We start from the raw sequence: 22,934 nt of genomic DNA on the forward strand, positions 1-22,934 counted from the left end.
CCCAAGATGCTTAACACTGTGGGCTGCCTTAGCCAAACTGGGCACACAGGCACTTGATCCATCCTCTCCCAGCACAGCCCTCCCTTCATGGTTTCTCATGCTCAGCTCCACAACTTCAGCCCCAAACCACGCTTCTCACTGCCTGCTGCACGGCACCATTTTGGCTAGCACCTCTACACCATCCCTTCTAACTTAATATGTATCAAGCTGACTTTTCCTTCCCCCGAAACTTTCTGCCCAGAGTTTCTTATTTCAGTATCATCACCCCCATTACCCAGTCACCCAGGCTGGAAGTCCAGAAGTTGTCTTTGACTCTTTCTCTTGCCCTCCCCCAGGCAACCTTGAGCCCAGTTGATTCTGCGTGCCTACTCCTCCCACAGTGGTCTTTTTGTTGCTGCCCCCACCCAGGCTATGGCAGTAATCCTCTAGTTGGTCTCCAGGATTAATTCTAAAAATGATCCTAATCATGGAGCACTAATGTACTAGACATTGTGCTAAAGGCTTTAGGCTCCTTATCTCATTTAATCCGTAAGACAACCTTACAAGGTGGGTACTGGTCATAGCAAGCCCATTTTACAGATGAGAAAACAGAGGCACTGAAAGAGCCCGGAGGCTGCCCCAGTCGACGCACCCTGTAACTGGGCTGAGACTTCAGCCCGGGGAGTGTATCTCCAAGGTCAGTGCTCATCTCAGTCCCTCCAGCCCAGGCCCCTGGCTCCTGCCAGGCTGATTTTTTTTTTTTTAAGATCTGCCCGTGTTCCATCCTTCTTTATTGCCCCGAGAGAATAAAGGCTGAAGCTCAGCCCCTTGGCCTGGCGTGCCGCCCTTACCCACTGTGCCACCCTCATTGCACAGAGGTCCTATATTAGGAGTTGCCAAATCAAATGCAGGCAGGAACTTAGCAGTAACAGGAAGAAAATGCCGGGAAACCCAAATAACGTGCACTCACCCACTGAAGACAGCTTTCAAAGGCGTTCTGAGCCTTCACGGGCTTTTGGCTTGCAAAGCATTCTGGGGAGCTAACTTGCTCTGTGCTCTCACACAATGTGATTAGCATCTAAATACCTCCAGCAGGAAGGAATAAAGCAGGCCGGTGGAGGCCAAGGCAGGCCCCTCTTCTGCAAGGGTTGGATGCCATTTTGAAATGTGGGCCCAGTTTTTCAAGGGAGACGAAAATCCAGATTTGTGTGTAAAATCTCCCAATGTTTCAATGTTGGTGAGTACAAACTGTCGAATCTTGCGTGGGCCAACTAAAACATACCTTTTCATAAACTCTGCTCTTTTCAAGCCTCCAATCCCATCACAATGACCTTGGCCCCCTCCTCCGCCAGCGCTCTAAAGAATCAATGAGTGTTTTTTTTTTTTTTCCCACATTCCTGTCACCTCTGCCTGGAGCATCTGTCTTCCTCTTAAAGGCTCCACTGAGATTTGCCTCCGTGGTGGGCTGGCTCTTCTGACCCACTGTAGCATGTCTCTGTTGGTTTTATTTGATAAATGAGTTGGCTTTTCCCACCCCCAAACAACTATCCTATCCTGACAGATAAAGGCAGGTGTTTGGCCCTTTACAGAACCACAATGGGGGTGTTGCAGACCCCGGAGGAGGAGAAAGAGGACTGTTGGGCAGGAGAAGCCCAGTTAACTCACAATGAGCTCTATCGATAATTGCAGATACTCTGTTTTCACTTTCACCCCCACCTCCATCCCCAAGGGCATAGTTATTTTGTTCCAAGAGCTTTGTGGGTGAGTAATCCCTTTTAAATGATGCCCTTAGTCTATAAGTGCTCTCAGAGCAAGCCAGTTTAATTTCCTCCACTTTTCTCTCCGGGCCCACCTTCTCCCGTGTCCACTCCATTGCATCCGCCCTACCAGCGCCATCCCCTTCTGAATGCCCACGGCTCACTCTGGCTCTTTCCAGGCTCGTGTCCCCCGCTTCCCGGTGTTATAACCTTCCATGCCCTGATTCCCTGGAGCCTGTAAGCTCTTTGCCTTTGGGAAGTATGACTTACCCATTTGTATGTCCCCCACAGCACGCAGCCTCCTGTAGCAAGCACCTGATACTTGTTTAAAAATGAATGAAGTTCAGGGCCGGTTTAGGAGATCTGTCTGTGGGCGCAGAATTGAACCTTAGCTGCCATGGGGTGAGCTCCAAGTCATGTGCTTGTCCCTAGCCATGCCGAGGGTAAGGACAGCCTGCCCCTTCCCCGGCCTGCTGGTAGGCACACCTTCACTAGTCCCGTCTCAAAGCGCCTCTTGTCCTCGCACTGATAACTCAGTCTTCTGCTGCCCTTCCATAGCAGTCAGGTTCTGTGTCTCACAGCCCAACCAGCTGTGCACATTTCAACATAGGTAAATAAGCTCAAAGGACAAAGTAAAACCATTTTGACACCATTTTGATGGACAGGCCCTCTTCACGGCAACCCCCTACTGCTCTGTATGGTGCCCGAAAGGGCTTGACACGTCATGGCATCATAGAACTTATATGTGTTAGTTTGCTGATTTCCGTAAACAACCCGAGGTAAATGAATGGGGTCTAAACTAGTGCTCTCTTGTGATGGGGAGGCTTTCATCAGGGGACAAAATATGTCAGGAGGAGGGAATGAAAAAGCTTCCCCTGGGATTAAGAAATTATAACCTGATAATAACTACCACTTATTGGTCACTTAATATGGACAGTTTATTATCCCATTTCATCCTCTTTATCAACCCTATAGTGCCATTATTATTCCTATTTTCTAGATGAGGAAATGAGGCACAGAGAGTGTTGAGTTACTTGCCCAACAGCCACACAGCCAGTAAGTGGTGGAGCTGGGATTGAACAGTGGTCTCTCCTTCCTGTGGCCCATCCTTTATCCTCCCGGAAGAAGTACAGGGGCTTGTTCCTAGATGCTAGGTAATCTAATTTCTTTCCATTCCCTTGCCCTGGGTGCAGGAGTAGAGGATGAGAGAGGAGACCTGACCTTGGCAATTGGGAGCTCACAAGTCTCAGTGCAAGAGCAGTTGGAAAAAAATAACAACAACAACAACAATGTGCAAGCTCCAAGAAATGGACAGGCAAGAGCCTGGCTTCGGTCAGGAAATGGTTAACTCAAGTTAAAAGGGGATTGGGGGGAAGTCTTCAGAAAATCAGGCTACCCAAGGGCCAGCTCAGTTTTAGTCCCTGGCAGCCTGACAATGGAAGGCTTGCAGCCAGCAGACTCGAGGACCATAGATCATTCAGCAGCCATGGGCTTCTAGCTGGCCACAAACTGACCATGGCTGTTCCGAGGCAGTGGGAAGAAAGCCCCAGTGGCTCTCTGAGTCCCTGGGGGAGCAGGCACAAGGTCCCAGGGCAGGAGGTAAACTATCATCACGCCTCCTAGGAAGTGCCAGCAGGTTCAGGTTTTCTGCCTAGCTCAACATTTCTTGGTTGACACAGAACATATTCCCAGTAGGGACAGAGCCCTATTTTCCCAGCAGAGCCACTTCACCTGTTTGGAAGTACAAACACTGCTGAGTTCTGCTCTCCCCAGTAGCGGAAGAGGATGGGAACATTGCCTTTACTTTGTCACATTTTCACCTCCTTGCCCTCTGCCAGTTTACTTTGGAGTCCGGCCCCTCTGGGGACTAACCTCTGCCTAAATCAGCAGCATTGTCTTGGCAGTCTGCAATAAAAGGACATTTGTCGGATCCAGGGAGATGTGTGGACATCCCTTAGGCCGGGTGGCTTTGTGTGAGCATCATTGTTTGGGTGTTTGGGGGTAGGGAAAGGAGAACTCTCCCCCCTCATTTTCCCAAAAGGTGGAGAGTGCCCTGAATACTTGAGGGATGGCAGTCGTTGATCCTGGAAACAAGACTGTCCCTTGAGGGAAGGCGAGCAGGCAGTAGGGAGGAGCCTGCCTAATTCCACTTTTGGTAGAATCGCTCTGCCCCTCCCTCCCAACCCAAGCTGGCTTACTCCTTCCAGATCAAGTCTGGGAAGCATAATGGCCACCCCAGGCCAAGCAGGCTTCTCTGAGCTCCAGGTAGACAGTAACAGAGCCCAGACAGAAGCTGACCACCTTGCCCACCCTCCCCCCTGCACAATGGGGGTGAAGAACGAGGTAGGGAAAGGGAATTAGGTCCCAGGAAAGGCCTGCTGTCAGCCAGGAGAGACCCGAAGCTCCTGCTGTCAGGACCACCCTCCCACCTCAGCCCCCCACTGGCCTCAAGCCAGCTCAGAAACGCACACTGCCCCAGTTGTCCCCTCCTTTCCCCCACAGAGCTGTTGCTTGTTTGGCTTTGACAGCTGTGCTTATCTGAAAGCTCCAGTGGGCATGCTAGCTCAGCGGTCAAGAGCGTGGGCTTTGGATGCCAGCCCTCCCCATTACCCCTGCGTGAACCGGGGCGGGCCATGTGGCCTCTAGGAGCCTCCTCTTCATCTGAAAAATATGGGGGTGAGCGTCGTGCCTGACTCACACACAGGAGAGGGAGTGCTCCAATTGTGTTCATGCAGATAGGGAGCTGGGCACATGACAACTCAATAAGGCCGAGGTGCTATTTTTATTGTTCCTGAAGCATCTCTTCAGAATCCATGCGTGGCATGGGAGGCCTGATTAGATCATAAAAGCCAGCCCAGGTGTGTTTCTGTGTTTCCCATGATTGCTGGAAACACACAAAGGAGCTAGCTAGCATCACAAAACCTCAAAGGACCCTTGATCTCTGGAGACAATGGTGAGCACGGATGGTAGGAGAGTTCATTATTCATCTGTTCGGTTAGCTTACCAGGCATTTACCTAGAGGCCCCCGTGTGCAAGCACTGCACAGATCGGTATATTCCCAGCCTTCTGAAAATGGCCTTACAGTCTTCTCCCTCAGCCCCATCAGGGTGACACTACAAGTTGGCTCTTTGGGGCCACTGCTGCTCTGCATACTGCTCCCAGAGCCTTACCCTGGGCGGCTCCACTGGCATCTCAATGGCTTCCTCTAGTCTGGCCTGGCTGCGATTCTGGCTTCCTCACCGCCGACCCCCCCAACTGGCACACACGCCAACTGGCTGTTTCTCTTCTCTCTCCCCAAGCACAATACTAACTGGCTGGCCCTCTGCTGGCTTCCCCGCCATCATGGCTACCACTGCGGGATTTCTGGCCAGTGAGTTGGTCCCCCGAGGGTCTGCTGAGAGGTGAGGTGTGGACAGCCACGGGGCGGAAGGTAGCTTGTAGGTGGCCCATGCTGGGGTGGCCACCCACACCCACTTGTGCAGACGTCCACACTGCAGAGCTGGGGCACTTCCCAGCTGTGTAAGGATAACTCCTGGAGGGCTGTCTCTGCCAAAAGAAACTTGGGCCATGTGCTTCACAGGACAGAAAGGTCCTTTTACTCCAATACGATTGGCCTCTTGTTGGTGTTTGATTATTGGGGATGGGCTAAAAGACAAAAGCTTCCCTACCACAATTGCCTTCCGCATGTATATGTCCTTAGATGGTTTGGCAATTGGACAGCTTGGTCTTCAGGTTGTGTCTCAAACGTCTCTGGAAGATAAAAGTTGTCTCCAGTAATAAACAAAAGGTTCTGAGCTCCTGTTTGCTCCAGCTACAAGACTCCTTTTTTCCCCCTTTCCTTTCTTTGGTCTCTCCTTTTAAATACTCTTTTTAAAATTAAGACTTGACTTTTTTAAAAAGCATAAAGCTGCTAGGTTCAGAGCAAAATTGAGAGAAAGGTACAGAGATTTCCCATACCTCCTCTGGCCCCACAGATGCACAGGCTCCCCCATTATCGACATCCCCCACCAAAGTGGTACCTCTGTCACGACTTAGGAGTCTACACTGACACCTGATCAGCACCCAAAGTCCATAGTTTACCTGAAGGTTCACTCTTGGTGTTGGACATTCTATGAGTTTGAATAAATGTGTAATGATGTATATCCATCATTATAGTGTAATCCTCTGTGCTCTGCCTACTACTCCTCGTCCCCCCAAACCCCTACAACCACTGATCTTTTTACTGTTTCCATAGTTTTGCATTCTCCAGAGTGTCACATAGTTGGAATTATAAAGTATATAGACTTTTTTTAAGTAAACTCTACCCTGCAACGTAGGGCTCAAACTCACAATCCTGAGATTGAGTCAAACGCGCTACCAAGTGAGCCAGCCAGGTACCCCTCAGTATATAGACTTTTCAGGCGTGCTTCTTTCACATAGTAAGATGCATTTAAGGTTCCTCCATGTCTTTTCATGGCTTGATGCCTCATTTCTTTTTCATGCTAAATAATATTTCATTGTCTGGATATACCAGACAATAGTTTATTTCTCCATTCCCATACTGAAGGAGGACATCTTGTTGCTTTCAAGCTTTAGCAGCTGTAAGAAAGTTGCTTTAAACATCCATGTGCAGGCTCTTGTATGGACATAAGCTTTCAACTCCTTTAGGTAAATCCCAAGATCTAATCTAATCAGTGCAATTGCTAGACCATGTGGAAAGAGTATGTTTAGTTTTATAAGAAACCACCGAACTCTTTTCTGAAGTGGCAGTACCATTTTGCATTCCCACCAGCAGTGAATGAAAAGTTCCTGTCACTCCACATCTTCAGAGGCATTTGGTGGTGTCAACGTTCTAGATTTAGGACATTCTAGTGGGTGTGTAGTGGTATCTCAGTGTTGCTTTAATTTGCATTTCCCTAATGACATGTGCTAAGGAGCATCTTTTCAGATGCTTATTTGCCACCTGTATATCTTCTTTGGTGAGGTGTCTGTTAAGGCCTTTGGCCCATTTTTTAATTGGGTTGTTTAATTTCTTTTTGTTGAGTTTTCAGAGTTCTTTGAATATTTTGGATAATGGTCCTTTCTCAGATGTGTCTTTTGCAGATATTTTCTCCTAGTCTGTGGCTTGTCTTCTCATTTTCCTGATGAATGTTCTTTTAAAATTCAGTTATTCTACCTTCTGCATAGGTAACATGCGTTTGGTAGAAAACCCATAAGGTGCAAAGAGTATACATTGAAAAGCAAGTCTTCCCGACCTTTGCCCCTTGGCCTCTCAGCTCTCTGCAGACAACCGGGTTTCCAGTATCTCCTCCGAATCTCTGCAAAGATGGCCTATGCAAAGATATGCATAAACATGCGCATTTATGTTCTTTTTGCTTTTAGATCAGCAGCAGCATATACTCTTCTGCACCATTTTTTTTTCTCCTAAAAATGTGTCTCAGAGATGGTGCTGTATCAGTGAGATGGAGCTGCCATACCTTTGTAAATGGGGACATAGTATTCCATAGTACAATGATTTCTTTAACTAGCCCCCTATTGGCAGACATTCAGATTATTTCCAATTTTCTACTGCTACTAACGATGCCGTGACAAAAATCTTTGTAACACAAAACATCGTTTCCCACACGGACAAATATATCTGTAGAATAAATTCCTAGAAATAGGGTTGCTTTGGTCAAAGGATGTATGACTTTTACATCTTTAGAAATCCCATTTACTGATTTCAGTCCTCATGGAAAGGATGAACAACCCAACCTGTTACCTCTTTTGGAAGGCCTCTGTGGACTTTATCACAGAAATAATCAAATGCTTCACTTTGAAATATGTTTTTTATTTTCATTTACTGCAGGTCTGTTCCTTCTTTCCTTCAATATGCATTAAGCACAAACTGTGTTAAGCACAGACATGTATTAAGCATGTTTGTTGGTTGGCTTTGGGGATAAAACCACAAACACGACAGACATGATCACTGCCCTTGTGGTGTCTCCAGCCCTGGGGGTGGGGGTGAGGGGAAAAGATATGGGTGAGATAATTATACACTAAATCATGACAAACTGTGTCACAGGCCCTGAGGGGGAAACACAGGGCATCAGAAGTGTTTCCTAGGCTTCTGATTTAGGCCAGGGGGTAGGGGGTCTGAGAAGATGGCCCTGAAGAAGCAATGTGTATTCTGATCAGTAAGAGAGGTAAGGGCTAGGTAGAGTAAAGGGCAGGTTCGAAGTCCTAGAGGTGGGAAGGAGTGTGGAGCAGGCCAGCAGCAGGGATCGGAGGAGCAAGAGAGGCTCTCAGGGCCAATCTTCTTACTTGACATGTGAGGACACCAAGGTTCAAAGAACTTCGGGAGCTGAGCAAGATCATCCAGATATGGGCAGAGCCAGACTGAAGGGCCAGGTCTTCTGTGGTTTTCCACATGGTGCTCCAGCACATTCTGCAGCACGCCTGTCCTGGGATAGTTGTACACGACAGTTACTCGGGTCTGTGTGGCAGGAAGATGCAAGTTCAGGCCCTCGTGAACAGCAGCCTGACAGGTTTCATTTCTCTTTCCTAGTAAGCTACAGCTAAGGCAAACGGTAGTCTTGAGCTTCAGTCTGGTGGGTTGCCCTGGTCTTCAGTATACTTGTCTCTTCTCCAAGTTCAGATAATAAATAATAATGGCATTCATCACGATGGTTACTTGCGTAGCACTTGCTACACGTCGAATGCTGGCCTCAGGGCTTTATGTGGATTTCATTTAATCTTGACAACAATCCTACAGGGTAGATATTATGATTATCCCCATTTTACAGATGAGGGGATTGAGGCCCAGAAGGGTCACAGCATTAGCTCCAGGTCACAGATGGTGAGTGGCCCATGTGCTGTCAGTGTCAGCAGCAGGCAGGTGGTCTCAGGTCTGCACCCCAAGCTGCCCTGTGCTGGGGAGGGCCTACGGTGCTGATCCTCGGCCCTGTATGCACATCTGAAATAAACTGCCCATGTCTAGCCCTCACCCTAGGTCAGCTAAATCACAATCTCTGGGGGTGGATCCCGATCACTGATGATTTTGAAAAGCCTCCCTGGTTAGTCTCATATGCAGCAATGGGTTGAGAAGCACCCATACATGTCATTACCATTCCTTCTTCCTCCAAGGGTATCTTAGTCGGGACACAATAACAGAATACCGTAGACCCAGTGGCTGGGACAACAAAAGCTTACTTCTCACAGTTCTGGTGGTGGCACATTGGTTGTCTGGTGAGAACCCACTTCCTGGTTTGCAGACAGCTACCTGCTCGCTGTGTCTTCACAGAGTGGAGTGAGGGAGATCTCTGGTGTCTTTCTTTGTAAGGGCCCCAATCCTATTCATGAAGGCTCCACACTCAGGACTCGATCACCTCCCAAAGGCCCCACCACCACATACCATCACATGGGGACTTCAACATAATGAATGTTGGGGCACACAAATATTGTCCATAGGAAGGGACAGCCAGAAATCTGTGCTTGCCTTTATAGTTCTTTAGTCTGAGACTGGGAAAGGCATTTATTCAAAAATACTATGAGTGGGACATCTGGGTGGCACACTTGGTTAAGTGCCCAACTCTTGGTTTCAGCTCAGGTTGTGATCTTAGTGTCATGAGATTGAGTCCTGTGTTGGGCTCCATACTTGGCATGGAGTCTGCTTGAGATTCTCTCTCCCTCTGCCCCTCCTGCCCATTCTCTCTCTCTCTCTCTCTCTCAAATAAATCAATCTTTAAAAATCATACCATGAGTTCCGGAGTACCTGGCTGGCTCAGTCAGGGTCATGGGTCAAGCCCCATGTTGGCTATAGAAGCTACTTAAAAAAATTTTTTTTTTTAAAAACCTTTAAAAGGGACACCTGGGTGGCTCAGTCAGTGAAGCACTGCCTTTGGCTCAGGTCATGATCCCAGGATCCTGGGACTGAGCCCCACATCGGGCTCCCTGCTTAGTGGGGAGCCTGCTTCTCCCTCTTCCTCTGCCTGCTGCTCACACTGCTTGTGCACTCACACTCTCTCTGTGTCGAATAAATAAATAACATCTTTTAATAATAAAAATAAATAAAAACCTTTTTAAAAAATAACCATGAGTTCCAGTCTAAGCCTAGAGAATTCATTCAGGGTACACACGGTGGTCGTCACATTCAGTGATGATGTATGGGAAGTCTGTCAAGGACTAAGAGCATTCTCAGTCCTGGGCATCAGAAGACAGCATAGCTTAGTGGGATAGAGTTTGATTCTGAGTCAAACAGACCCAGATTCAAGTTGATGCTTTGTCTCATATTCTGTGATTTTGGAGATTCATCCTTTCAGAAACTCTATTTTGTCATCTCTAAAATGGGGCCAATAAAATAATACTACCTATTTCACAAGGCTTTTGTGAGGATTAAATAAGATCGTAGGTGTCATGTGCTCAGTGTAATGCCTGACCCCACACACTTGGGAAACATTAGTCATTTTTTTCCCAGAGATTTCATTTATTTGAGAGAAAGAGCACAAGCAGGGGAGAGGCAGAAGGAGAAGGAGAAGCAGGCTTCCCACTGAGCAGGGAGCCCTACATGGGTTTTGATCCCAGGACCGCTGAGATCACGACCCAAGCCAAAGGCAGATGCTCAACCAACTGAGCCACCCAGGCACCCACATTAGTCTTTTTTTTTTTTTTTTTTGGCTTCATAACCATCCATGTGGTTTATCTGAGCCTGGTCATAAAGTAAACAGTTGTATTTGGGAAAAGCTACTGGTGACACTGATATTGAGGGGAATTTGATTTGACATTTAATGAGTGCCTGATGTGTAAGATGAAGGGCATTAGACCCTGAAGAGCTAGGACAGAAGGAAGGCCTAGTGCCCGATTCCACAGGCCTGCTGGCTGCCAGCCCAGATTTGCACCCAGATAACACATACTGGTAGATTTTACCAAAGCAGAGAGCCAAACAAATAGCTAGAGAGCACAAGAGAGGGAAAGAACTTCAACTCAAAGAAGCTATAAAATAATTATAAGACAATTAAGGAAATGTGAATAGTGATTGAATACATGATATTAAGGCATCATGATTTTTTTAGGTGTGATAATGGTATTATTCTGTATATTTTAGAGAAGAAGCCATTATATTTTAGAGAAACAAATATTTACAGTGAATTAAAATGATGTATTATGGGGTACAGATGAAAAAAAGATTGGCCATGTGTTGGTAATTATTGAAGCTTGGTATGGAACTTTGTATTCTTTTTTGCTATCTTCTCCCCTTTTGTATATGTTTGAAATTTTCTCCAATAAAAAGTTGGGTTTTTAAATTTTTTTAAGATTTTATTTATTCATGAGAAACAGAGAGAGGGAGAGAGAGAGGTAGAGACACAGGCAGAGGAAGAAGCAGGCTCCATGCAGGGAGCCTGACGTGGGACTCGATCCCCGGTCTCCAGGATCACGCCCTGGACTGAAGGGTCGCTAAACCGCTGAGCCACCCCGGCTGCCCAAGGTTTTGTTTTGTTTTGTTTGTTTTTTGTTTTTGTTTTTTTGTAAACTCTGGGCCAAACGTGGGGCTTAAACTCTCATCCCTGAAATCAAGAGTCACATGCTCCATCAACTGAACTAGCCAGGCACCCCTACAATAAAGTTTTTTTTTAAATAAGAGATAGGAGGGGTGCCTGGGTGGCTCAGTCAGTTGAGCATCGGACTCTTGATTTCAGTTCAGGTCATGATCTTGGGATTGTGGGTGGGATCGAGCCTCACGTCTGGCTCCATGCTGGGCATGGAGCCTGCTTGGGCTTCTCTCTCTACCTCTCTCTCTGCCCCCAAAGAAGAAGAAAAGAAGAAGGAGAAGGAGAAGAAGAAGGGAGAAGAAGGAGGAGGTGGAGGAGGAGGAAGAAGAAGATGAAGGAGGAGGAGGAGGAGGAGGAAACTTCATTAAAATTTTTTAAATTTTTAAAAATGATCTTTTTCTCCTACCTCTGTTCCCCCCTCCACCACTCAAAAAAAAAAAATGAGAGGTGGGGCTCCTGGCTGGTTCAGTCAGTGGGCATGCAACTCTTGATCTCAGGGTTGTGAGTTCGAGTCCCATGTTGGGTGTAGAGTTTATGGAAGTGTTGAATCTCTATACTGTGCACCTGAAACTAATATAAACACTATATCTTAACTGGAATTAAAATTAAAACTTCAAGTAAAGAAATACATAAATAAATGTTAATCTCATCTTAAAAATACCTTTATGGCAACATCTGGACTGGTGCTTGACCAAGTATCTGGATACCATGATCTAGCCAACTTGACACACGAAATTAACCATCACAGACTGGTAGTGGAAAATAAAACTGGGAAGACAGGTGGCCACCAAATTGTAGAGGGTTTTGAATTCTGTTAATTTTCTCTTTAGAAGACTTTTCTTAGAAAATTGGGAGTTGGTGAGGGGTTTCGCAGCAAAGCAATGAAACCATCTGGTGAGTTTGGAATAATACCTGGCTGCAGTGTGGAGGATGGGCTGGAGAGGGCAGAGACTGGAGTGTAGGGATAGGTAAGGAAATTGTGTCAATCACTTGCTCACATTGAAGAAGTATGCAGGAGCTGATCCTGTAGGGCTTACAACTTTCTGTAGTGTGCTAGAGCCAGCTCCTATTGGCTCAGGAGAGCTGATTATTGAATTGCAGGAAATCCAGGATCTGGTGGACCTCACAGATGGTAGCTTGAAATCGGCCATGTGGGAGTATTTACACCATTGAAACTGGCAAATGCTACAGCTCAGGGCTTTTTTTTTCTCCCCAGAGAATCAGTTGTTAAATATTTACCATTACATTACCACCACAGCTTGTAGGTAACAGTAAGAAATGTAGACTTTATTCCAAGTGTTCTATAAAGCCATTAAAATATTTTCAGCAGATGAATAAAAGATCTGATTTTTTTTTAACCTCTCCAGTGACTCTAAAGAGAATGGACTATAGGGGGCCAGGCAAGTACTCTCAAAACCCTCTGTCCCAAGGAGACCAAAAGGGAGCTGCATAATGGTCCATGTCAGCAATGATGGTGGCTTGGCAGCAAAGGTGGAGTGAAGTAAAGGCATGTGGAAGATGGTTAAGCTCCTAAGATTGAATACAGGTGACCCTTGATTCATCAACTTGTGATAATTGCCCTGTTCTGTAACTCATATAGCTTGCTTAGTGTCTTTTTGTTTTAGTTGGGGAGGGGCACCAGATTACATAATGATTGCCTTGACTCATGACTCAGGGCTTTTTTTTGTAGTTTTACTGGAAACCAGCAGAAGATAAATCAATCATATGATTTCATAACAGAATAAGAAGGTTAATTTCTTACATGAACATAATCTCTTTTCAATATGTCAGTCTCACAGTAGCAGAAGGAACTTCAAGTCTTTGGCAGATTCTAAAGGGAAAGGAAGCTTGTGATATCTATTTGGCAATAGTTCTTTATTGGTGGGTTGAGAAGTAAAGGAGGCCAGGTTACAACAATGTCCAAGTAAACACTTTAAAGTAAAACATTCACCAAAGACCCCTGACCATTTGGGCTCCTAAAACTCCAGGCTGGGAGACTCAGCTTGTCCATTTCACGTTTTGTTTCTCATACTCTGATCTGTACTTGACTGTTACTGTACCCCAAAGGGAAGGGCTAACCCAGAGGTTCACCCTTCATCTTGATATAGGACTTTATATGGTTAAAGCAAAGAACATCAATCCCTTTAGGGGCACCTAGCTGGCTCAGTTGGAAGAGCATGCGACTCTTGATCTCAGGGTTGTGAGTTCAAGCCCCACATTGGGCGTAGAGATTACTTTAAAATGAAATCTTTATGGGCACCTGGGTGGCTCAGTTGGTTAAACGTCTGCCCTCAGGTCATGATCTCAGGATCCTGGAATTGAGTCCTGAATCAGGCTCCCTGCTCAGCAGGGAATCTGCTTCTCCCTCTGTCCCTCCCCACTCATACATAAGTATGCTCTGTCTTCCTCTCTCTCTCTCCGAAATAAATAAAATCTTTAAAAAATAAAAATGAAAGTAAAAATAAAATCTTTAAAAAAAAAAGATGTTGATCCTAAAAAAAGAAAAAAAAAAGATGTTGATCCTTCGAGCTGGATTAATGAAGAAAGATACAACAATCTTTCATATAAAATGAAGAACCATGGAACCTAGTTAATTTGCATGGCACTAAAATTATAATAACAACCCAGGGTTTGGTAAGGAAATTAATAATATAAACAGCATGAGGTATTATTCCCCCCATTTTTGAAATGAGGAAATTGAAGTTTAGAGACATTAAGGAACTTGCTTACGATCACAGAGCTGGTGAGGGGAAGAGACAGGGTTCCAATCCAGATCTGTGTGATGGTAAAACCCATGCCTGTGACCTCGTGCTCCAGGTAGGCTTCCACAAACTGCTCAGCTCCATGTGAACATAGGGGCCCAGAAAGTTTCAACACTCTGCTGCCCTCTGTCAATCTAGTTTCAGTCATATATAATCAAATGGAATATCCTTCTGAAATTTCCTATTTAGGCTTCACTAATTTAAACTACCCACCCCCCCCACACACACACACACATGCACTTTGGAATTAGTGACATTTTCTGTATTGTTTACTGAATGTCCTTATGGTGGGGGTTCATGAGAGAGGCTGAAGTCTGTTGAGAAAGAGGATGACTGTCCTTGCCAGGACCAAGCAACAGCAAGTGGCAGGGTGGGGTGTCCTGCAAGGGCACAAGCTAGGTAGGTGTCAGGTGCAGCACACGTTGTCATTTTATGTCTTGGAACCTAGAGACCAAGATCAGGGCATCAGTGAAAGGCAGGGTCCCAGAGGGCAGATTGCAATGGCCCAGGGGCTCGAGTCTCAGCTTTTGTCACTCTCGGTCACTCTTCCTCCCAAGATCTTGGGTTTTCATCTATAAATGAAGTCCTTGGATTAGAATATCTTTTTTTTAAAGATTTTATCTTTAAGTAATCTCTGTACCCAATGTAGGACTCGAACTCACGACCAAGAGATCGAGCGTCGCAGGCTCCTCTGAGCCAGCCGGGTTTCCCCATTGGACTGGAATATCTTAAGGTCCCTTTTTTATCTGAGTCTGTGGTTTGGGGGTTCAGGGTTATTGGGGCCTGGAGTAATGAGATCTAGGAACCAAAATGAGAGCAAGGAAGGGCCAGGCTTCATGGTCAGAAACAAAAATCTACAGTTCATAAGGCCTGAACTTCCGGGTAGTTTGTTTCAGTGATTAAAATTGAGTTTTAGCACTACTTCCCTGGTTGTAATTTGTTCATACAGACTACAGAGTTTTATGGAGGATGGAGAAAAGAGAAGCTCAGTAAGACATAGTCCCAGCCATCAGGGATCACAGTCTCCTAGGGGAAAGAACATGAACTAGAATAAAATGTGTAACTTATTAGCCATATGACCTTGATCAAATCACTTAGCCCAGGGCAGCCCAGGTGGCTCAGCGGTTTAGCACCTGCCTTCAGCCCAGGGTGTGATCCTGGAGACCCCGGATGGAGTCCCGCATCAGGCTTCCTGCATGGAGCCTGCTTCTCCCTCTGCCTGTGTCTCTGCCTCTCTCTCTCTGTGTGTCTCTCATGAATAAGTAAATAAAATCTTTTAAAAAATCACTTAGCCTGTCCCCACACCTCAGTTTCTCCACCTGGTACAGGCACATAAGCAGTCAAGAAACATCTATATATTAGTAGCAGCGGTGGTAACATTATTACAGACTACACGCGTGATATTTTGTCTTGGACGCCATCATTTCTTAGCAAAAGAGAACTACACACTGTTGTTGCGACGAGAGAAGAAATAATGTGAAATTTGATCCTCGTTTTCTTTTTTTAAAGATTTTATTTATTCATGAGAGACACAGAAAGAGACAGAGAGGCAGAGACACAGGCAGAGGGAGAAGCAGACTCTACGCAGGGAGCCTGACGTGGGACTTGATCCCGGGTCTCCAGGATCAGGCCCTGGGCTGAAGGCAGGTGCCAAACCGCTGAGCCACCCGGGCTGACCTGATCCTTGTTTTCTAAAAGGATTCTCTATCGTATAGGTTTTGACCCACCATTTTTATAGTTTGTGCGGAACATTATGTCAAAATGCTTTTAAAATTCCAGACTACTCCTGTACTGAGCATTTCAGGCATTTATTCAGCAAACCGTTCGCCGAGCACCGGCCATGTGCCAGCTGCTAGGGAAGGCACCAGAAATACAGAAATGAATAAGACCCAGTCCTTATGAGTGCGCAGCCCCCTGGGAAAAACAGGCATGTGGATCAGATATGGTTACAGTATGAAAGGGACCGCCTGGAAAGAGCTGTCCATGTTCGCCATCTCCAGCCATTCTCTTGTGATCTCTCTTGAATCATTCCAATCAGACTTTTGCCCTCACTACTCAATAGAAACTTCTCTTCTTAAGGTAAAAATGGTGACCTCCATTGTCATTAAATCCAATGGTCAGACTCAGTCGTCATCTTCTGTGGCCATCGAGGGCTCACCACTCCCTGTGATACACTCAGTGCCTGTATTGGCTTCCGAGATATCACCTTGCCTAGTTTCCCTTCTAAAAGCTGACTGCTCCTTCTCAGTCTTCTTTGCCAGTCTTCCTCTTTTCTTTGGCTTCTGAATGTCAGGGTATCCCCAAGTTTGAGCCCTGAGTGATATCATCTAGTCTCCTGGATTTCAATACCATCTAGTTCTGACCCTCTCTTCTGAGCTGCACACTTGTGTAACCAACTCCCTATCTCCATTTAGATGTCAGAGGTATCACACAATTGAGCTCCTGATGTCTCCACACACCCTCCCAAGAAAACCCTGCTTCTCCCAGTTTTTCCCATCTTGGTTAATGGTGGTGCTTCCATCTACCAGTTGCTCAGGAGTCATCAACCCCCACTGACTCCAGAAACTTTGAAGTCATCTACCCCTGCTTATAATCTCCTAAACAGTCTCCCTCAATCCTTCTACCCTTTACCCAACACAGCAGCCAAAGTGATCCTATTAAAATATTAACTAGGCTATGTCACTCTTCTATTGAGAACCCAGCAGCATCTCCCATTCTCACTCATTAAATCGAAATACTTACAATGGCCTACCAACCTTATGGGATCCAGTCATGATGCAATCGTAATCCGGTCATGATCTAGTCGCCAGTTACTTTTCTGATGCCATGTCTGATTACTCTCTCTTTTGTTCCTTCCATTCCCACCACATTGGCCTCCTTTTTGTCTAACACCCCAGGCATGTTCCTGCCCCAGGACCCTTGCAGATAACTATACAATTCTCTTCCTTCGGCTCTTTACTCAAATGTCATCTTCTTGCTGAGTATTCCCTGACCACCCTAATAAAGACTTCAACACTCTCAAGGCACTCCCTGTATGTTTTCCCTGCCTTTATTTTCTTCAGAGCATTCACTGCCTTTTAATATTTGGTATCATTATTTATTTTGTCTGTCCCCCCCAAAAAACTAGAATTTCAGCTCTGTGGGGAACAGGAACTTTTGCCTGTTTGGTTCACTGCTCTATCCTCAGTGCCTGGCACATAGTGGGTGCTCAATAAACATTTGAATAAATGAAAAGTCTTCATAGGGGATAATGGGAGCTAATAGAAGTACAGAAATATTACAAAGGAGTGCAGGGGGTGAACAATGCTTTTAATGCTAGGAAAAGTCATTTAAGGGCTTTGTATGTCATTCTAAGGAACTTGGATTTTATCCTATAGGTGGTAGAAAAGTCAGTGAAGGAGTCAGTGGTCCCTACTGAAATGTTAGAAATGCATTCTGAATGCACTGGAAAGGTCAGGAGTGGGTCCAGGAGGCCAGGAAGAGACTGCTGCAGTGATCCATGCATGACATGCATGAGATAGTGGTAGCCTGAACTAAGAGAGTGGCAGCTGAGAATGTAGAAAAAGGAATGGATCTGAGAAGTACTGTATTTAGAAGATGAAATTTATTTTTAAGATTTTATTTATTTATTTGAGAGGGAGAGAGAGAGAAGGAGCCAGAGCACATGAGCAGGGAGAGGGAGAAGCAGACTCCCTGCTGAGCAGGGAGCCTGATGTGGGGCTCGATCTCAGGACGCTGGGATTACCACCTGAGCCAAAGGCAGATGCCCAACTGACTGAGCTACCCAGGTACCCCTAAAAGATAACATTGATTGTACTTGATGATTGATTGGCTAGGGCAGTGAAAGTGAGCAAATCCCAAGTCCCTGGCCTGGGGTAGCAGGTTGAACAGTGGTGCCATTTACTGAGATAAATACAGAAGAGGGGTGCCTGGGTGGCTCAGTCAGTTAAGTGTCTGATTCTTGACCTTGGCTCTGGGCTTAATCTCATGGTCATGAGTTTGAGCCCCACACTGGGCTCCATGCTGGGCATGGAGCTAGCCAGCTAGCTGGATAGAAATACAGAAGAAAGCATAAATTTGATGTGGCCAAGGTGAAAGGCAACAATGAGTTCTAGGTGTGTCAAGTGTTGAGAACCTGTGTGCTATCCAGGTGGAGATGTCCAGTAGGCAACTGGATGCTTGATTATGGAGCTCAGGGTGGGAGGTCAGGGCTAAAGAGAAAGACCTGGAAGTCATCTAACTGTAGATGGTATCTAAAGCCATGGCTATGGTAGCATTTCCTAGAGAAGTTGTATAAATTGAGGAGGACAAAAAGTCACTGGTTATTCGTGCCAAACACTGCCCCAAAAATCGAATACGAAAATATCCGCAAAAAAACATCTACTGAATTTGGCAGGTAAGAGGCCCTAAGTGAATATATTTCATTTATTCAAATATTCCTTGAACATTTGCTATGTGTCAAGGAGACTGAAATACATGTAGTGAACCAAACACTCAATCATCCCCTCTCCCAGAGAGCTAAAATTCTAGTTGGGAGGAGCAGACAAATAAGAAAATAAATGAGTAAATAATAACAAATCTTACAAGGCAGTGAGTGCTCTGGAAAAAAAGAAAGTCAGGGAAATAATGCAGGCCTGGCTGGAAACAGCAAGCAGAGTAATGGGCATAGATGCCAGACTGTAGTGAGTAGAGCAGTGAGTGAGGAGGGCGGAAGTGGAGTCAGCCAGAGTCTACTGTTGTTTCAAGAAGAAGTGCAAACAATAAGGGGAATGGATGTCCATTACCAGATGAGTGGCCAAACACACGGTGCTACGGCCACACAACAGAATACTACTCGGCAATAAAAAGGAAGAAACTATTGATGACCACAACATGGATGAATCTCAGAAACGTGCTGAGTGAAGGTAGCCAGTCTCAAGGGGGGCCTGGCTGGCTCAGTCAGAAAAGCGTGTGACTCTTGATCTCAGGATTATGAGTTCAAGCCCCACATGGGGTGTAAAGATCAATTAAATAAATAAGACTTTCAAAAAAACCACTTGAAGAAGCCAGTCTCAAAAGGTCACATGCTATATGCTTCCATTTAGATGATAGTCTCAAAAGGCAAAATGATAGGGACAGAGAAGAGACCAGTGGCTTCCCAGGGCTGGGGATGGGGGAGCCTTGACAGCAAAGGGGCAGTTCATGAGAACTGTGGGGGCAGAAGGAGCAATTCTGTGTCCTGATTGTGATGATGGTCACACAACTATATGTGTGTTAAAACTCCTAGAACTCTACCCTGCAAGAAGATAATTTTACTATATATTAATGTGGGAATGAGAGGTTGGACTGTATCTAAAGGACAAAGATTGGAGGCAGGAGTTGTTTGTAAATGAGAGGGACTTGTGTTTATGCATTTGCTAAGGAGAAAAGTCAGGTCTCTAGGGAAGAATGCCCAAGAGGAGTTCAAAGGTATGAGATCAGGCACCTGGGTGGCTCAGTCGATTAGGCAGACGTCTACCTTCAGTTCAGGTCATCACCTCGGGGTTCTGGGATCAAGTCCCAGGTCATGCTTCCTTTGCAGTGGAGAGTCTACTTCCCCCTCTCTCTCTGCCTCCTCCTCCTGCTCATGCTCTGTGTCTGTCTGTCTGCCTGCCTGTCTGTCTCTCAAATAAATAAAATCTAAAAAACAAAACAAAACAAAACAAAAAGACAAAGGTATGAAGTCCAGGGCACAGGTGGGAAGAAAAGATATTTATGCAAAGAAGCAAAAGTTGCGTCCCTGTACAATCTGTTTTCTCTATGAACCAGGAGACCAGGTCACCTACCTAGAGCAGAGGAACGGGTGCGGGGTGCTGGGCATCAAGGGGTGTGGGAAGGTTTGGAGGAGCCACCCTGAGGAACAGGCAAGGAAGCTTTGAAGGTTTAGTTCACAGTATGAAGGCCCAGCATAGGTTGGCAACTTTGAAACTTTAGTGGTGCCCATCTGCCCTGTTGTGGATTTGTCTTCAGTGGCTTGGGGCAGAGAAGGCATGTGTGGGTGAGAGCAACTGAAGGACCAGGGGAAAGGATTTGGAGGGTAGGAGCACAAAAAACAGCTAGGATTGGAAAAGGAAGCCACTGAAGCCAGCAGGGAACTGGTGCCCTGGGGGATACGTGAGGAGGCAAGTGCCTGGGGGCTTAAGGATCTAACCTTAATGAAAAACAGGAACTAGCAAGGGAGGGGGCCGGTAGATGAGGACTCTGTGGTCCCAGAGGTTCTGAATTGCAAGATTTCAGAGGTGGGTGTGGAGGACTAGTCCTTTAGGTAAGGTATTGTGTTGCTATTTATCATACTGAATTTTTTAAGATTTGATTTTATTTATTTGTGAGAGAGAGAGAGAAAGAGAGAGCACAGAAGCAGGGGGAGCGGCAAAGGGAGAGGGAGAAGCAGATATCTCACTCAGCAGGGAGCCAGACATGAGGGCTCAATCCCAGGACCCTGAGATCATGACCTGAGCCGAAGGCAGACGCTTCACCAAGTGAGCCACCCAGGCACCCCAATTTGCCATACTATCTACGTAATAGTAATAGCAATGCTAGCTCATACTTACTGATCCCTACCATGTGCCTGACACTGCTGATCGCTTTACATGCATATCTCATTGAATTCTCACAACAGCCCCATGAAGCAGGTTGAAGGAAACTGAGGATCTGGAGGGTTAGGTATGTGCCCAGAGTCACATGGCAGCAACAAGGAGTGTGGCTGAGGGCCATGAGCCACAGCAGAGAATTCTGGCATAAGCGTGAAGGAGTCAGGAGTCAGGGGACAGCAAGAGGAAGCTAGAAGAATGCTGCTGTCACTCTGCTCTTCACCATGGGACATCCTGTGGTGTGGGGAAATGAGCAGCCCACTCTTGAGAGCTTCACAGAGGAGGCATCAGTTAAGAAAAGGAGACCTGGGGCAAGGGCCCTTTAAAAAGGTTAAGGGCGTAGGAGAATGTTTATCACGTCCAGGGTGGCATAGTTTGGGAACCAACTTTAAGTATGAAGCTTAGTCTGTCCTGAATGATTGCTTCCTTCCAAGCAAAATAGGCCACAAATATGTGAACGGAGTGTCGTGACTTCACTGTGTGGTAATATTCATTCTGAGCCCATTAAGCAAGCGCCCTGTGGCAGCCATTCTTGGCCAGCATCTGGGCCAGGTACATAGCAAGCAGATCCCAGACTCGAGTCCCTGGCTTCTTGGACTAGAACATTTATTTCCTGGTGACAAAATCACTATGTCCCATCTTCTATGTTTCCTGCCAGGCTCAGAGCCCACACCTTCCCCACCACGGAGGAGTGGATGTCCATTTCTCAGGAGCAGTGGACTGCTTCCGGCAGATAGTCAAAGCCCAAGGAGTCCTGGCCCTCTGGAATGGACTGACAGCCAACTTGCTGAAGGTGAGAAGGGTGGTCAGTCTCTTGCTTCCAATGCTAGCCTGTTCCCTTGCCACTCCCCTACAGGTGGCCTGGAGACACCCCGTCTAGCACTGATGGAGGCACAAGGCCCATGAGTGCAGGCTGGGGGTCAGCCCTGAGACAGGGGGACCCTGTGCAGTGGTGGGGCATTTGACACCCCATCCCAGAGGAACTGAGCACTTAGTGTAGAGGTTCCTGACATGGGAGCTCATGGACTCCTAAGGGGAACCTAATCCCCCAGCCCAACATTGTATGCAGAAACGTGTAGTTATGTGCCTATGTGCATCTCTCTGGGGAGAGGATCCATAGCTTTCATCACATTCCCAAAGAATTTCATGACCCACCCTCCCTCCCCACAAAAAAAAAAAAAAAAAGGTTAAGAACTTTGGACTAACCTTACACAAGTATCAGATTGTCTATAGGCATATTCATCCCGGCCATGCATGCCCTTTAACCTCTGCCCTTCCTCTCCCCTCACCCACACTGTGCCAGCTTTCATTCTGCCATCTTCCCTGATGCCAAAAAGAATTGTCCACAGCCTTTGCCTTCGTTTACCATGGTCCAGATTGACTGCAGATACACTGACAGTTATCTTTTTAAGATTTCAACATGAGGGATCCCTGGGTGGCGCAGCGGTTTGGCGCCTGCCTTTGGCCCAGGGCGCGATCCTGGAGACCCTGGATCGAATCCCACGTCGGGCTCCCGGTGCATGGAGCCTGCTTCTCCCTCTGCCTGTGTCTCTGCCTCTCTCTCTCTCTCTCTCTGTGACTATCACAAATAAATAAAAATTTAAAAAAAAAACAAAAAAAAAGATTTCAACATGATTTTCATTTCTTTTTAAACAGATAGTTCCATATTTTGGAGTTATGTTTGGCACCTTTGAGTTCTGCAAGAGAATCTGTCTTTACCAAAATGGTTACATTGTGTCTCCTCTGAGCTATAAATTGACCCCAGGGGTGGATCAGAGTTTGAAGCCCCAGGAATTACGGGAATTTAAAAAGTTCTTCAAAACTGGACAGCTAAAGTCTAAAAAACCAACCCTTTAAAACTGAATGGAACAAGAAGCACAGTTAGGGCATGTTACAATCATACAAAAATGTAGCCTCATAATCCTGTGTGCATGGAGTGACAAGAGGATATACCCATCTGCTGCTCTTGGAAATGAGAAGATTCAGCCACATACCAGCTCCAAGCTCCAAGCTGATGACCTGGTACACACCTGTGCCACGGGGAAGCTTCCCAACAGGACTGTTTCGTGGTGGCATTCCACCAGATTTTATAATAAAATCTAGCCTTCATTCACGAAATGTGCAATTTACACTCTGTAAATGTGCAACTCACAGGACGCCAAAGAAAGGGCATCGCCATGACCTCAAAGTGACATGCAGTTGAAGTGGCTGAGCAGGGATCCCTGAGTGGCTCAGTGGTTTAGCGCCTGCCTTTGGCCCAGGGCATGATCCTGTAGTCCTGGGATCAAGTCCCACATCAGGCTCCCTGCATGGAGCCTGCTT

The 22,934-nt window shown here is 46.2% G+C and overlaps 1 protein-coding gene across 2 annotated transcripts in view; it reads left to right on the top strand.

Moving 5' to 3' along the window:
* Positions 1-22,730, top strand: part of SLC25A43 (solute carrier family 25 member 43) — a 38,921-nt gene extending 16,191 nt beyond the window's left edge. Inside the window, exons 4-5 of one of the 2 annotated variants that reach the window (XM_041741932.1) lie at positions 21,271-21,405; positions 21,916-22,125. In XM_041741932.1, the coding sequence (XP_041597866.1) occupies positions 21,271-21,405; positions 21,916-21,939 (159 nt within the window). In that variant the 3' untranslated portion in view covers positions 21,940-22,125. Of the gene's footprint in view, positions 1-21,270; positions 21,406-21,915; positions 22,126-22,268 lie in introns of those variants that run through there. The other variant, XM_041741931.1, reaches the window with a different exon arrangement.
* The last annotated feature ends 204 nt before the right edge of the window (positions 22,731-22,934 follow it).

The sequence above is a fragment of the Vulpes lagopus genome, chromosome X, assembly GCF_018345385.1.
Source record: "Vulpes lagopus strain Blue_001 chromosome X, ASM1834538v1, whole genome shotgun sequence".
In the NCBI taxonomy this organism is placed as follows: domain Eukaryota; kingdom Metazoa; phylum Chordata; class Mammalia; order Carnivora; family Canidae; genus Vulpes; species Vulpes lagopus.